The 14,958-nt window shown below is 28.9% G+C and overlaps 2 protein-coding genes across 2 annotated transcripts; one reads left to right on the plus strand and one right to left on the minus strand.

The window, feature by feature from the left end:
• Positions 1-208: 208 nt before the first annotated feature.
• LOC125610139 lies at positions 209-1,627 on the minus strand. Its single transcript, XM_048781986.1, has 4 exons — positions 1,188-1,627; positions 979-1,100; positions 702-887; positions 209-544 (listed from the first exon to the last, which is right to left on the minus strand). Exons 1-4 carry the CDS (start codon positions 1,413-1,415, stop codon positions 430-432), a joined length of 651 nt encoding a protein of 216 aa, XP_048637943.1. The 5' UTR covers positions 1,416-1,627; the 3' UTR covers positions 209-429.
• A 374-nt stretch (positions 1,628-2,001) lies between these two features.
• Positions 2,002-5,965, plus strand: LOC125610138 (agamous-like MADS-box protein AGL93). The gene has a single exon (XM_048781985.1). It carries the CDS (start codon positions 4,588-4,590, stop codon positions 5,506-5,508), a length of 921 nt encoding a protein of 306 aa, XP_048637942.1. The 5' UTR covers positions 2,002-4,587; the 3' UTR covers positions 5,509-5,965.
• Positions 5,966-14,958: the final 8,993 nt, after the last annotated feature.

A 14,958-nucleotide genomic window follows, 5' to 3' on the forward strand; every position in this document is an offset into this window, starting at 1 on the left:
AGATCTAGAAGGATCGACTGTACATGAAGAGGAGTAAAGGTGGATAGGTTACTTATAGGGATTAAGAGAGAGTAGAGGTGGATAGGTATTGTTGGCATATGGGATTAGGCATGGACATTTTGCCTATATCTAAAACACCGACCGGACTGAACCGAAATAACTAAAACTGGAAGCGAATCAGAATTTCTAAATATCTGAAGGGTTGCTATAAAAGGTAATGTTGTTTGGATATTCTTAGCCTACAGATACAGATACAACTTATGGAGAGGAAAGCGAGTTTTAACATAAATGAACATTTTTTACATTATGCCTATGCGTGTTAATTTCGCATTATTCGAATGATTTTTTGTATGGAGTTAAAATGTGTGTTACACAAGAACTGAGAGTAAAGCTTTGTATTTTGCCTTTATTTGGAACAAAAATGGTAGACTATAAAACGGCAGCGTAACGGTCGTTATATCTCCGTGGTCTTGTTCTCCATAGTATCGCATGAGGACTCGGACATAATCTGTACGGTACTTTAGGTGTTGGCATCTCAGGAACCCTGTTTCAGACAAAGCTACATGTCAAACATTCAATGTTCTGTAGATATCAAACTGGTCTGTGTCTTAAGATTATTTATTTATCAAATCACATAGTTTTAGTTAATATTTAAAAACAATATAATAGAATTTGAAAACAAAAGAGGTTAGGAATCTTACTGTAATCCAGAGATGTCTATTTGAGAAAAGTCAAAATTAGTTAAACTATCTAACGTCACCGTCGTCTGTGAGGTCTTGCGTCCCTTAGCTTTTCCCGGCAGCGGCAACTCTTCCGGTGAAGGCTGCTTTATAGCCATTACTTTGCAATTAAAATTCCTAGGTACATCAATCCCACTCACTGCCCATCTACACATCACATTAAACTAAATCATAACTTGTGGGGATTCTAAAATCTTTAAAAAATGACCCGAAACTTTCGAAACGATCATAATAGTACCTGTATAGAAAGCTCTGCTGATGGAGACCAACGAGAAGCGTTGACGCACCAGTCTCTTTCACGACTTCAGCGATCGTTCTTCCATCTTCGTCTCCTTCTCTCACGATTATCTCTGTATTCGTCTGTAAACCACGATCACGAAGAGAACTAATCAGAATTCTCATCAAGAATCAAGAAAATCTTGAGATCAGACTGTTTCATTCACTCACGTTAAAGAAATCGCCGCAGAGCTCACGGAAAGAAAGGGCGAGATGGTATCCGTGGCGGCGGAGGAGACGCGCCGCCGTGGATTTCTTCTTGCGGGGCGGCGGAGAGAATACGTGGAGGAGGACTATGACGTCACCGTGACGGAAGAGGTTATGAAGTGCCCACTGTAACGCTGTCCTGGCCGCTTCTTTATCCTCTACAACCACCACGATCCTCTGTACTTCTCCCATTACGATTCTCTCTCTGTCTCTCTCTTCGTCTTTGGTCTGAAAGAAAGAGAATTGACTTGGGTTCGGTTTTGTATCGTAATCTTGTGAGTCACTCTCTCTCTTTCCTTTGCGTCTCAATATGTGAATAATGTATATAATAAGTTAATAATCATCGTATGTATTATGAAAGCTGGAACTTTATGTTTGTGGAAATAAATTAAAGTGGGTCAAATGTGTGTTTGAGTATGAAAGCATGGACCGTGTTTTTGTTATTGGGGTAGAGTGAACGTGCTGCAGCTTTACACTCTTGGGGACAATAACTTTGTTCTAGTCATTTACCACATTGAGCATGGGTTGAAAAACAGGAATCGTGTTCGGTCACTTCACAATTAAGTAAATAGAAACTAATTTTAGTATTTTACCATTTAATTATGCATATATTTATCTTTTATACGACGATATGCACATTGAACATCCGATTAAATACTAGTTCTTAAAACCAGGAACCATGTTGCACAAAAAAAAACCAGGAACCATTAAAAAAACTAAATTTGCCATTTCATTTCACATATTTTTGATTTTGTAAGTTCTTATAATTCCATACGTGCACGTTATCAGTGATCGAAAATCAAAAATATGATTTACAGTTACATACATTAAAAGCTTACAAGGATTTTTTTTAATGGTAGTGTTTATGGTGCTAAACCCGCGTCTATTAAAGTAGGATCACAAGTTCATATACTGAATTAGGATGGAAAAGACAAGCACAAGTAGATGATCCCTGGTGGTGATAAAGAAGCTGCAAACAGATATAAACAAGGACTTAAACACCTCTTTAATACATAAAAAAGTTTAAGAAACACAAATGTGTTAGCATAGTCCATAAACTTGAGCCATGAATCCTGGGATGGTCCACATAATTACTTAAATTGAAAAGTATTCATAAATTATTATTGTCTTAGAAAAGTTTTGATATAGAATAATTAAAATGAAGATAGTGGGACATGACGGAAGGAAATGGTTGTATATCAGGGATCTACTTGTGTTTGTCTTTTCCATCCTTATACATTAAAATAAATAAAACACTAATTTTTTTTTATCATCAACTTAAACAAACTTATACTCACTCTCTAAACAAAATCTCACAAAAATATCTGGATCAAAGAAATTTAAAGAGAAATTTTAATAAAACCCCAAAATCAAATTTTGTTTAGTTTACAATATCTCATGTAGCAAAATGATCACCTTTAATACCAATCACATATCTACAATAATCTTGCAAGTATTAGTTTTTTTTTTAATTATTATTTTTATTTTGTTTAGAGCATTTTTAAGTCCACTCCATTTTTTTACTTTAAAATAAAGTGAAATGGAGTATGTAGTAAAAAATACTTCAATTTAACTCCATATCTAATTCTATAATGGAGTAATCTATTTTATGTTTGTTCATTGCTCCATTATGGAGTGAGATTTGGAGTTGGATTGAAACAATTTTACTTCATTTTCTCTTTTACTCTTTTAGAAGAAAAAAAAATAGAATTTTACATTGGAAATATTCTTAGAGAATCATTATAACTCTGTTTAAGTTGATGACAAAAAAAATAGTTTTTTTATTTTAATTTATAATTAACAAACAATCTATATATTATAAATTATATAATTATCAAAACTATTCAATTAATTAGATCACAAAATTTGGAAACAAATAAAATAAAAATAAATCTGAGAAGCTACGATTAACTAGTTCAAAAATAAGATAACAATAGCAAATAGAAAGGAGAGAGCAGCAGAATGGAGAAAAGAAATCCAATGATTGTAACAACCGAGAAACTTAATTTTCTGAGAATGAAAAAAAAAATTCGCAGTTATTTAATTTAATAAACCAACTAGATTCTGACCCGCCCTTTCGGGAGGGCGGGTATATGTTTTTTTTATATTTTTTTTGAAATTTATGTTTTATATTTGTGTACATTTTAATCTCTTTTCTAATAAAAACATCTCACATTTTCTGTATTTCTAAATTTTACCACTATTTGAACGCAGTTAAAGATTTGTTTTGATGCTGTAATTTTGATCTATTATACTGTATCATGTACATACGAGTATAGGCTGTGATATGGGGGATAACTAATAACATAATCATCTCTAGATTCTAACCCGCTCTTTTGTATATTTTTTGTTTTACATTTTTTTAGAAATTTAATTTTCATATTTTTTCTTTGTAATCATATTTGTGTATTTTATTGTAATTACATTTGTGTAAAATATTTTTTTTAAATGATTAGTAAGAGGTTTTGATAATTGTATTGAATTTATGATGTTGCATAACTATACAATTGCGCGATAACCACTTCACACATTAATTTTGTACTTTATTTTTAAATAGTTATTTTTTTTAAGAAAGAAAGTATTGTTACAATTTTGTTTAGTAATCAAATAGCAATTAAATAGATAAAATTATATGTTTTTCATTAGATTTTCACGATTTGATTTCATATATAATGATAATAACATTTACATTTTACTTTTAAATATATTTATCTAATTATATAATTGTAACTACTTTTGTAAGCTGAAAACATATAGGAAAACCTCTACTTTAACTCCACAATAATCGGGACCACTTCTTTCTCACAATAATTAAAAACTGTCGAGAACATTATTCTATAGCGGACATTTGCGTACTGGACTAACACCAATTACATCATAATTATACGGTTCAGTTTCATTTACCCATTGGACCAAACGTTTATCAACAGGACAAGATCCTAATTTAATAGTATTGATTAATAATAAATTATGTGTACCGAGTAACCGAGTGGAGAAATCAAATCAAGTCTAACACCAAGCAACACTGATTCGCAAATTTCTATCTATATCACCGATTAACGACTGAAAGAAAAGAAAACTTTATGTAATTAATTATTTTATTATTAAAATGTATACAACAACGGTATAAACTTTCAACACAACAACGGTATAAACTTTCAACGGCTATATGAAGTAGTGAAAAATGGAAATTACCGAGTAAGAAAATTGGAAATTACACTGATGTAATTGTTAAAAAAGGAAATCAACAACGGTAATCAAAATCTATAAATATACACAGCCCTAAACCTTCTCTGGTCACGCAACTAATAATCACTCACAATTCTCTTCTCTCTGTAAAACTCTCTAAGCTTTTGTTTTTGCCATGGATTCTCTTTCTTCTTCTACTTCGACAAGGATGAAGAACAACAACAAGCTCTCTGTCAGAAACCAAACCCGTTTCAAGAAATCATTCTTGTTGTTAAGAGAGAAGACCATTCTCAAAAAAGCGTTAGAGCTTTCCATTCTCTGCGACAACGATATTTGTGTGATACATTACGACCGTGAAGGAAACCTCGTCAACACTTACCCTGAAGATCAGTGCCAAGTTAAACACATTGTCGAGAGGTATAGGAATTTGAGGGACGGAGAAAAAATCAAGAAAAACACAAATCTTTCACAGTTCTATAACAAGAAACTCGTTGACGAGAAGAGGAGATCTCTTACGGACGCAGAGGAACGCAAAAGGTTCACTAAGAAAGTTGGAGAGTTCAAGAGTTCCTTGGAACATAAGTTACAGATAGTAAAAGACAGGGTTCGTGACCTTCTTTACTCCCAGGATCATCAGACCGAGCCAGATCAGAGCACTTGTCTTGATGTTATGTCCCAACAAAACCACAACTTCCCGACGTCTTCTTCTGGCTTCTTCCCCCAAAATGACTTATCTTCTTCACTAATAGACGAGGAGGATCCATTGATGAACTTTTGTCCGCAGGTAATTAACAATCCTGTTTCTGTTCATCAACAACAAATAGGATCATCATTAACGAATCTTCTCATGAGTGGTGATGCGTCCGGTTCCTCCAATGATCGGAGTAAATTCTCAATTTTTCTGTTTAACCATGAAACCGCTACGTTTACTCCACTTCCCAACTCTGTTTCTTCAAGCTTTGACCAAGGGTTGACTCCGTGTAGCAACAACCTCATTACGGCTTCACATGGGGCACAAGGGTTCAACTTTGGGTGCAGCAACAATCTCAACACACAAGGCTTTAACTTTGGGTGCAACAACAATCTCTGTACATGACTGAGCACTTTGGTGAATGCACTTCAACCTCGTTTATATCCTCACAGACACCACATTGGAACCCTTCTTGATTAACACATGGCTTCTGATTAATTCATCCTATTAATCAAAATTGTGTATTAGTTTTTTTTGCATTTGTGTAAATCTCTTAAAAATTAAGTTCTTATTCCTATGTATACTATACCTTTTATCACTGATTATTCATTCGAGTTCCACTTTTAAAGAGTTGTGTGTATGTCTCTAAACTTTTCTTTTTTTTATATTCTATGTTGTAGTTTGCGAATTGCGAGTGAGGAAACTAGAATCAACATTTGTCTGTTGATACTATCATTATAGAGCATTATCATATGATACTATCTGTCTATAGAGCTCAAAAACTCAATAATCCAAACGATTTTTTTTAACCGTGAACTAGATCTCGATCCGTGCAACCACGCGGGTTATTGGTTTTATTTATTTTTATGTAAATATATTTTTTTCGATTTTAAATTGGTATATATTATAATATATATATATATATATATCAGTTTTTAAAACATAATAAGTTTACGGTATATTTTTTTAATTGAATAAATTGTTTCAAACTTTCACGTGTATTTGTATCTTCTTCTATATATATATTTTTGGATTACTATTTTATCATTAAAATCATAACTATATATATAAATATTAGTAAAATATTATTTTATTGTCATATCCAAAGATATTGTAACATTTCACAAATTTAGAAAGTTTTTAAAAAATTAAACTTTTCGCTTCGTAGATTTATATTATCGAGTAAATAATTAAACATTTAGTTTTTGTTTAATTTTTAAAATAAACTATATAGTTTAGAATTTGTTTTCATTGGTTTAAGGTAGTAAAGATTAATCATTGTTAGATAATATGATTTTTGCTATTTAAAAAAAATCTTTATAATTTTAAAAGTTAACATCAAGAAATATTTAAATAATTAACATATCGAGGTATAGTATTACAAAATTAAAATTATATCTATTTAATTTATATTATCTATAAATTTAATGAATCATCTATTGTTTAAATCTAATTATTGATAGCCCAATAAAAATTTTTAGTAGGCCCAAAATTTAAATGATAAGATTAGAGATTAAATGTAATATGACATTCTAGGAATATGTCAATTAGGTCCATTTTTAAAAAAATCACACATGAATCAAGGTTGTGACTTCTGTTTTAATATATAAGATAGATAAATATCAATTATTGGTAAGATGCATATCCCCTATATATTATTTGTGAAATATTACAACTTATTTTTGTAGCCACATGTCATCATTAGGATGATTCTTAGAATTATTAGAGAAATAGGTTGGTCCATCTAATTATATAATAAGCTTTTTATTAAACTAACCATAAATTCATTATTAATGTCATTTTTTATTTTCTTAAATAAAGATTATGGAATTGCCTAATGTATCTAAAGTATATATGACATTAATTATTTTTAATAATAAAGAACTGATAAAAAATAATGTATCTTCTATCAAATTTGTTTAATTTTAAACTATTAAAATAAGTAAAAAAAAATCACAATAACCATATTATAAAAATTTAGATTTTTCTGTATATGTTATATTTTGAATTTAAAAAAAAACGACTATAAATTACTAAAACTGTTAAAAGTCTCACATTCAAATTTTGCGATCCATGGTTTCAAATTTTTGTTATGAAAAAATACAAATGATTACAAAATCATATAAGTAAAAGTTAAATTTAATTAATCATTAAGATTTAAAATATATATTTATATATATCATTCTAAATTAAAATATAAACCATATTGAATAAATAAATATTTTAGTTTCAAAATTTACTTGGAATAATTTTTTTTGATAAAAGTTTCGAACTAACATTAATAATTTTTTTTAATTATAAATTACCAAAATTATTAATCCCACAATAAAAAATTTGTTATCAGTAATTTAAATTTTTAGCTATTAAAGATACACATGATAAAAAACAATATATGAGTAGAAAGCATCATTTAATAGACATTAATATTAAAAATATAATATGTATGTTAATATCATTTAAACTTAATTACATATCCTATCAATTTTTTTAAGAAAAATTGTTTGGATTAGTAAAATTGATTTATACATTCGCACCAATTTAATTATATATATAATAGTTACTGACTTTTAATTATTCAATATATATTTATTATTTCATAATATGTAAGAACATATAATATATAAAATAATTTATATATATAATGTTTATACCGCGCAAGGCGCGAATCTTAATTTAGTTAGTAATTATTTCACATTGAGATTTTTTTTTTTTAAATCACAATTTTACATGCAATAGAAGTGAGTAGCTTTAACGGTCACGCATTAATTAAAAGACAAAAGCAACATTAATTAAGTTACTTAAGGAGTTCTACTATCTATTCCCTCGAGTATTCCGTCAGAATATGCCATTTTTCTTGTATAAAAAGGCATATTAGCATCCAAGTTATTAATAGCAAAGCTCATCTAAGTTTCCACCTCCGGCCAGAGGGGCATTTTTACCTTTAAAATCATGTCCAGACTTGTACTGACTTGAATGCACAATCTGACCGGTGAAACTATAAAGCTCTTTCACCGCCGGAGTGTACCTTTCTCCGTTCTCTCCAGCCGCAACCACCACAAACTCCAACCAGTTCAACTTCCAAAGTTTGTGGCACTGGTCAGAGTTTCTGGTGGTTGCTACTGAAGAGAAGGTAGATCGGTAACTTCTAGCGGTGAAAGGCTTTATATTTTCATTGGTGAGATTGTTTATTCCACCGGTACAGTCTGAACGTGACTTTAATGGTAAAATTTCTCTTGTGGTCGAAGGTGGAAATTCTTGTTTGGATGAGCTTTGATCTTAATAACTTGGATGCTAATAACTCTGGTAAGTAAATTAAGTAATGTCGCTTTGCCTTTTAATTATTAATTTCTGAATGAATAAATGTTAAAGCTGCACACTTCTCTTGCATGTCAAATTGTGGTTTAGATTTTGGTTCTTTTTTTCAGTGTGAGATAATTACTATTATGCCTCTTAACAATAATTTATGTATCATCTATTCATGGTTAAAAGTTTGTTTCTATTATTTATTTCTGAGCTATATAGACCATAGTATCATAAGATATTTGCTAATTTCTATGATCTTTTGTTATTATTACAATATGAGTCTTAACGATGTCTTTCCTTTCTTCAACTTAAACAAATAAAATAGATCTTTTTTTCTAAAAACAAATAATAAATGCTCAACATCTAAATTTTTAATATTCCTATTTTTCTTTACCATATGTTGTTATATTTAATTTATTCTCTAAATTTTGTTTGTTGACCAACGAAGATGTATACTTGGAAATGTAATTTCTGAAAATTATTTTTCCGGTGACTATGGTTGACACAGTTGTGATGTTCATGGCCAAGGCAGAGTTATTTATGTACGTAGATCCCTCCAACTATTGGCTCGTCCGACCAAAACAAGGTCCTTTCACCACCAAAATCTTTACCGGAAGAACTCCAGTTATCAGTGTGGGAACTTCCAAAAGATTTGCGATGACAAGATTCAGGTATTCTCAATTGTCCATCAAGATTTGGGAACCTTTCGGACAGTTCCCACATCGATGATTGGAGTTCTCCCAGTAAAGAATTTGGTGGCAAAAAGACCTTGTTTTGGTCGGACGAGTCCAGACTTGGAGGTAGGGGTGTGCATTTGGGTATCCGGTTCGGATATATTCACGTCTCGGGTTTAAGGAGTTAAAGATTACAGCCCAATTCAGACAATTTACAAATTTCAGTTCAGGTTTAGTTCGGATCTTTGTGGTTCAGTTTCGGTTCAAATAACCCGTTTATATTATTTTTAAAAAGCTAAAATTCATTAAATTTCATAAAATCTAAAACTAAAATATTATATAACATATAAATTTGAATAATGTATGCCACAATACCTTTACTTAATATAAAAATTGATTTTATTTAACTATTTTGATTAAAAAAAACAAGAAATATTTCAAGTATTTTGGTGTTTTGAGTATTGTTTAGCGGTTTAAGTATGTAAGTTTGACTCTTTGTATATATTTTCAAGTATTTTGGACTACTTCAACATATCTTATATTTTTAATATTTTGGAAATTAAATCTATAATTAATTAATAGATTTAAATATATAAATATTATTCGGATATATTCGGATACCCAAAATATGTTGGTTTGGACCAGGTTCGGTTTCGGTTCTCTAGATACCAAATTTAGAGACCATTTTTGTATCTAACCAGTTTGATTTCGGTTCGATACTACTTTTTCAGATCGGATTCGGTTTGGTTCTTCGGGTTCATATTTTTTGTCCAGACCTACTTGGAGGGATCTCCATGCATAAATAACATTGCCTTGGCCATCAAAATCACCAATGTGTCAACCATAGTCACCAAATTTTTTTTAAGCAATGACATCCCCAAGTATACCTCTTCTTTAGCCAATGCATGAACCTGTACAAATTAAGAGAATGGACTGAATAAAATGACATATGGTCGAAAAAATTAAGAATAATAAAAAAATTATTGTTTAAGCATTTATTAAAAAACTGAGAAATAAAAGATTTGTTTCTTTGTTAAAGTTGAAGAAACCAAAGACATTGAAAAAACTCATTTTGTACTAAGCTAGCCAAAGATCATAGTGATTTGCATTATCATATGATACTATGGTCTATAGAGCTCAAACTCAATAATCCAAACGGTTTTCTAACCACAGAGATAAAATATTAATTATTGTTGAGAGGCATATTAGTAATTGTTTCACACTGAGAGAAAAACAAAGACAAAATCTAAACCACAATTTGACGTGCAGTAGAAGTGTGCAGCTTTAATATTCATGCATTCATAAATTAATAATTAAAAGACAAAATCTCCCTATATATTAAATAAGAAGTCACTTTAGTAATTTTTGTTGATGTGTCGCTCATAGGTGAAGTTTCAAGAAATTGTTATAATTTGATTGGTCGATTGTTCTTAATTTTTATTTATTTAATTTAGATCTAAAAATTTAAGGTAAGTCTAATATCATTTAACGTCACTTGCCATATAATCTAAAGAATATTACAAATAACAGTTTATAGAAACTAATTCTCGAAATTATAGAAAGATTATTAATGTTTTATTTATTACTTTTAATATTTATAAACTATAAAATATAATAAACGAAATTTTATATAAGATAATTATAATATTTTTATATTCTACTTGATGAATTGTATACGAATATAATTATATAATAACTATTTTAAATATTACAAAATCCAAACATGTTTATTAATATTATTTTTAAATTATTTATTGTTGTTTAAATAATAAATTTATCAGAATTTTAAAATAATTTATAAAATGTTATAAATTATTTATAAAAATATAAATCTACTATATATTGATTGAGAAATCGCATAAGTCATTTTTTTATTATGCGTCGATCATAAATGAACTCTTCAAATTGTTATAATTTGATTGGTCGATAATTTTTAATTTTATTTATTATAATTATATCTAAAAGGAAAGGATAATTCAATTACCACTTTCCAAATAATCTACATAATTTTAGAAATAATTATTTATGGTAACTAATTGTTGAAACTATGAAAGAGTAATAATGTTATCAAATTTTTTATATATTTATATATTTATAAATTACATAAAATTAGAAACAATAATTTTTATTTGAATTGATATAATGATTTTATATTTGTATATAAAGTATCATAATAGCTATTAACGTCTAATAAATTTCATTTATGCTTTATAAATCATTTATTCAATTATAAATAAATTTATAAAATTATTTTATTGACTTATAGATGTTTTAAATTATTATATAATAATTTATAAAATGTATTTTGAAAATATAAGTCATTTATAGAAGATTATATAATAATTTATAAAATGTATTTTGAAAATATTTTTATATTAAATGAGAACTCACTTAATTATTTTTTTCTTAGGTGTCTTTGAGTTTTAGAAAAACTACTATAATTTGATTCGTTAATAGATTTTCTATTTTATTTATTTTATGAGTAAAAAAATCACTTCTAGAACCAATTTTTATCAGTATCCAAATGATATAAATATATTTCATAATTTAATTTATGGTAATTAAGTATGTGATTTATATAAAATATACGTAATGCTCATAAAATCATTTTATTACTCAAGTATTTATAAACTATATAATACATTTCAAAAGTAATTTATATAATTGATATAGTAGTTTTATATTCCTATGTATTTGAATATGAACATATAGAGAATGTGTAACAATCATATGGTTTTATCTTTTACTCTTAATAAAGACATATGACTTTAGCTATAAATTATTTAAAAATCAAATGTTTCAAAACTACATACCTTCAAAACTCATTTTTATTAAAAACTAAATTATGAATATTATATATAACTAATTTTAGTAAAAAAATTCAATAAAAAATATCAACAGATATTTAAAATATTCATAATCATCTTTTTCAAAAATAATTATTCTTTAAAAAAATTTAACAGTAAACACATATACAATTTTTGATGATGAAAAAATATCTTAATTTGACAAACTATAATAAATATATTGTTACAAAACATTCAAACCCGCAAAATTGCGGGCATCCACTTAGTAAACATTAATTAAGGAGTTTTAATATCTATTCCGTCGAGGATTCCGTCGAAAATACCATATTTTCTTGTAGTAACGGTCGTATCCAAGTTATCAAGAGCAAAACTAATCTCCATACCAAAATTTCTACATATGACCACAAGAACATTTTTACCTTTAAAGTAACATCAAGACTTGTCCTAACTCAAATGCACAATCTCACTGGAGAAAGTATGAAGCCATTTCACCGCTGGAATATACTTTTCTCCGTTCTCCTCAGTCGTAACCACCACAAACTACGACCAGTACAACCTCCAGAGTTTGTGGTACTGGTTGAAGTTTCTGGTGGTTACAACTGAAAATAAGAGAGATTGGTATCTTTTAGCGGTAAAGACTTGATACTTTCACCAGTGATAATGTGCATTCGATTCGGTAGTCTGGACGTGACTTTAAAGGTAAAAATGTTCTTTAAGGTGGAAATTCTAAAATTAATTAATATATTTTGGGCATCCAAATATATCCGAATCAGAACATTTTTACCTTTAAAGTCACATCCAGACATGTACTAGCTTGAATGTACAATCTCACCGGTGAAATTATCAAGCATTTTCACCGCCAGAAGATACCCTTCTCCGTTTTCTCCAGTAGAAACTACCACAAACTCCAACCAGTACAACCTCAGAGTTTGTGGTACTGGTTGGAATTTCTGGTGGTTATAACCGAAGAGAAGACATATATGTATCTTCTGGCGGTCAATGGGTTTGATACTTTCACCGGTGAAAATTTCTTATGGTCGACGGTTGAAATTCTGGTTTGGAAATTTGCTTTTTAGATTTATATATGATAATGCTAATCACTATGATCTTTGGCTAGCATAGTACAATATGAGTTTTATCAATGTCTTGGGTTTCTTCAACTTTAACAAAGAAAACAATTCTTTTATTTCTCATTTTTTAATAATTACTTAATCAATACAAATTTTAATATTCTTATTTTTTTTTTGTAACCATATGTTGTTTTATTCCATCCATTCTCTAAATTTGTACATTTGCATATATTGTCCAAAGAAGAAGTATACTTTGGGATGTCATTGCTTAAGTATTTTCCGGTGACTATCGTTACACATTAGTGACAGTGCTGGCTACGGTAAGGTTATTTATCTCCAGAGATCCTTCGAAGTATGGATTCTTCTGACCAAACCAAGGTCCTTTTGCCACCAAACTCCTAAATAGAAAAACTACTCCAGCCATCGATGTCGAAACTGTCCATAAGATTGGCAAAGGCAAGATTCAGGTACTTCCATAGTCCATCAAATTTTATATTCATCTTTATTAATTTGATTACTTATAATTTGATTAATTATGAAATATATAATGTTAAATATCATCAGTAAATACTTAAATTATATATATGAAAATGGAATATAAATATATAATAAGTGAAAAGAAGAAAAAATATTTCAAAAAGGAAAACTGAAAAGAATTAAAGGAAAATATATAAAATATAGTGTACATTTTTCATATGGCATAATTCATTTCTGGAAATGGGAAAAATACTTTTGCATATCAATAAGAAAATATAATAAAATATGTATGTTGTGTATATTTTTTATTTCTTCGTTTTCCATAGATCAAAGATTCACGAAAACTTGATTTTCTTTCTGAAAAGTATTAATACAACAATTTGAAAACAATCGAACATGTTCATTAACTATTGTTGGACTATTGGGTAAAGCCACCATCTATGACTTTTGGACTTTTGCGACAGAACAAAAATCCATAGGCTGTTTAAATAATTGTTGGAACAACTGAAAACATTAACAACAAGAATACTAAAATAGTTACCAGTTTTATAAGGTATACAAGAGAAGAAATTATGTCGAATTGATGGTTTGCTCTTGCAGGTTTTAGAAGAAACTTAAGCGATTAAACAAGTTGAACGAATAGTTAGGGTTTTAACAGAAAAAATAGACAATCTAATTGAGCTGTAGAGCTAATTTTATTTTTTTTAGTGGGATAGTTTTTTTTTTCTTTGGGCTAAATGTAAATTTTAATAGGTGCACAATCATATATTTTAATGAATGCACATTTAAAATTCTTTTACTATTACAATAACTTAACCAAAAAAAAATGGGTGTCTGTGCACCCTTTCTACTAAGTGGCTTCATACCACAATTAGTAGTCATGGAAATATGCTCAACCAATGGTCTTCCAAGAACAATAAGAGCAACTGGAGTTAAATACATAAGCTATATGGCCTTATCTTCCACTCTATTGCATTATTAAGGACTACTAAACGCATCGTCAGCCATTGTCATATGTCACTAATATCGTTCAAGGTTTGAGGGCGTCTTTGTCTAGGTTGCTCACGGTGCCCGGCTCCCGACCTCAGCCACTTCGGTTACTTTGGTATGTGCTCGTTTTTTTGCTTAGCTGGTTTCTAGGTTTGGTTTCCGCACTCCTGTTGGGGGGTTAATCTTTTGTCATATTAGGTTTTGATGTTTAGTTAAATTCCGTAATCTACTACTAGTTTTCTTTATAATTTTTTGTCACAAACTTGAAAATTGATACGGTGATGATTGGTTCGGTTGTGGCTTAAAGCTGTAGATGTTTAGCTGTAGATAAATTGGTTGTAACTGTAAAGTTGTGACTGTAGACTTTTTCTGCAGAGACTTTTGCTGTAGTTAAATTTGTTGTAGCTGTAAGTTATATGCTGTAGATATTTTAAAATATAATATATGTAATATGTGTTGTATATATAAAATTATTATTTTATATGAATTAAAATAATTTATATTAATATTTTTTTTATAAATTATCAAAATTTA

This window comes from Brassica napus, chromosome A6 (genome assembly GCF_020379485.1).
Source record: "Brassica napus cultivar Da-Ae chromosome A6, Da-Ae, whole genome shotgun sequence".
In the NCBI taxonomy this organism is placed as follows: Eukaryota; Viridiplantae; Streptophyta; class Magnoliopsida; order Brassicales; family Brassicaceae; genus Brassica; species Brassica napus.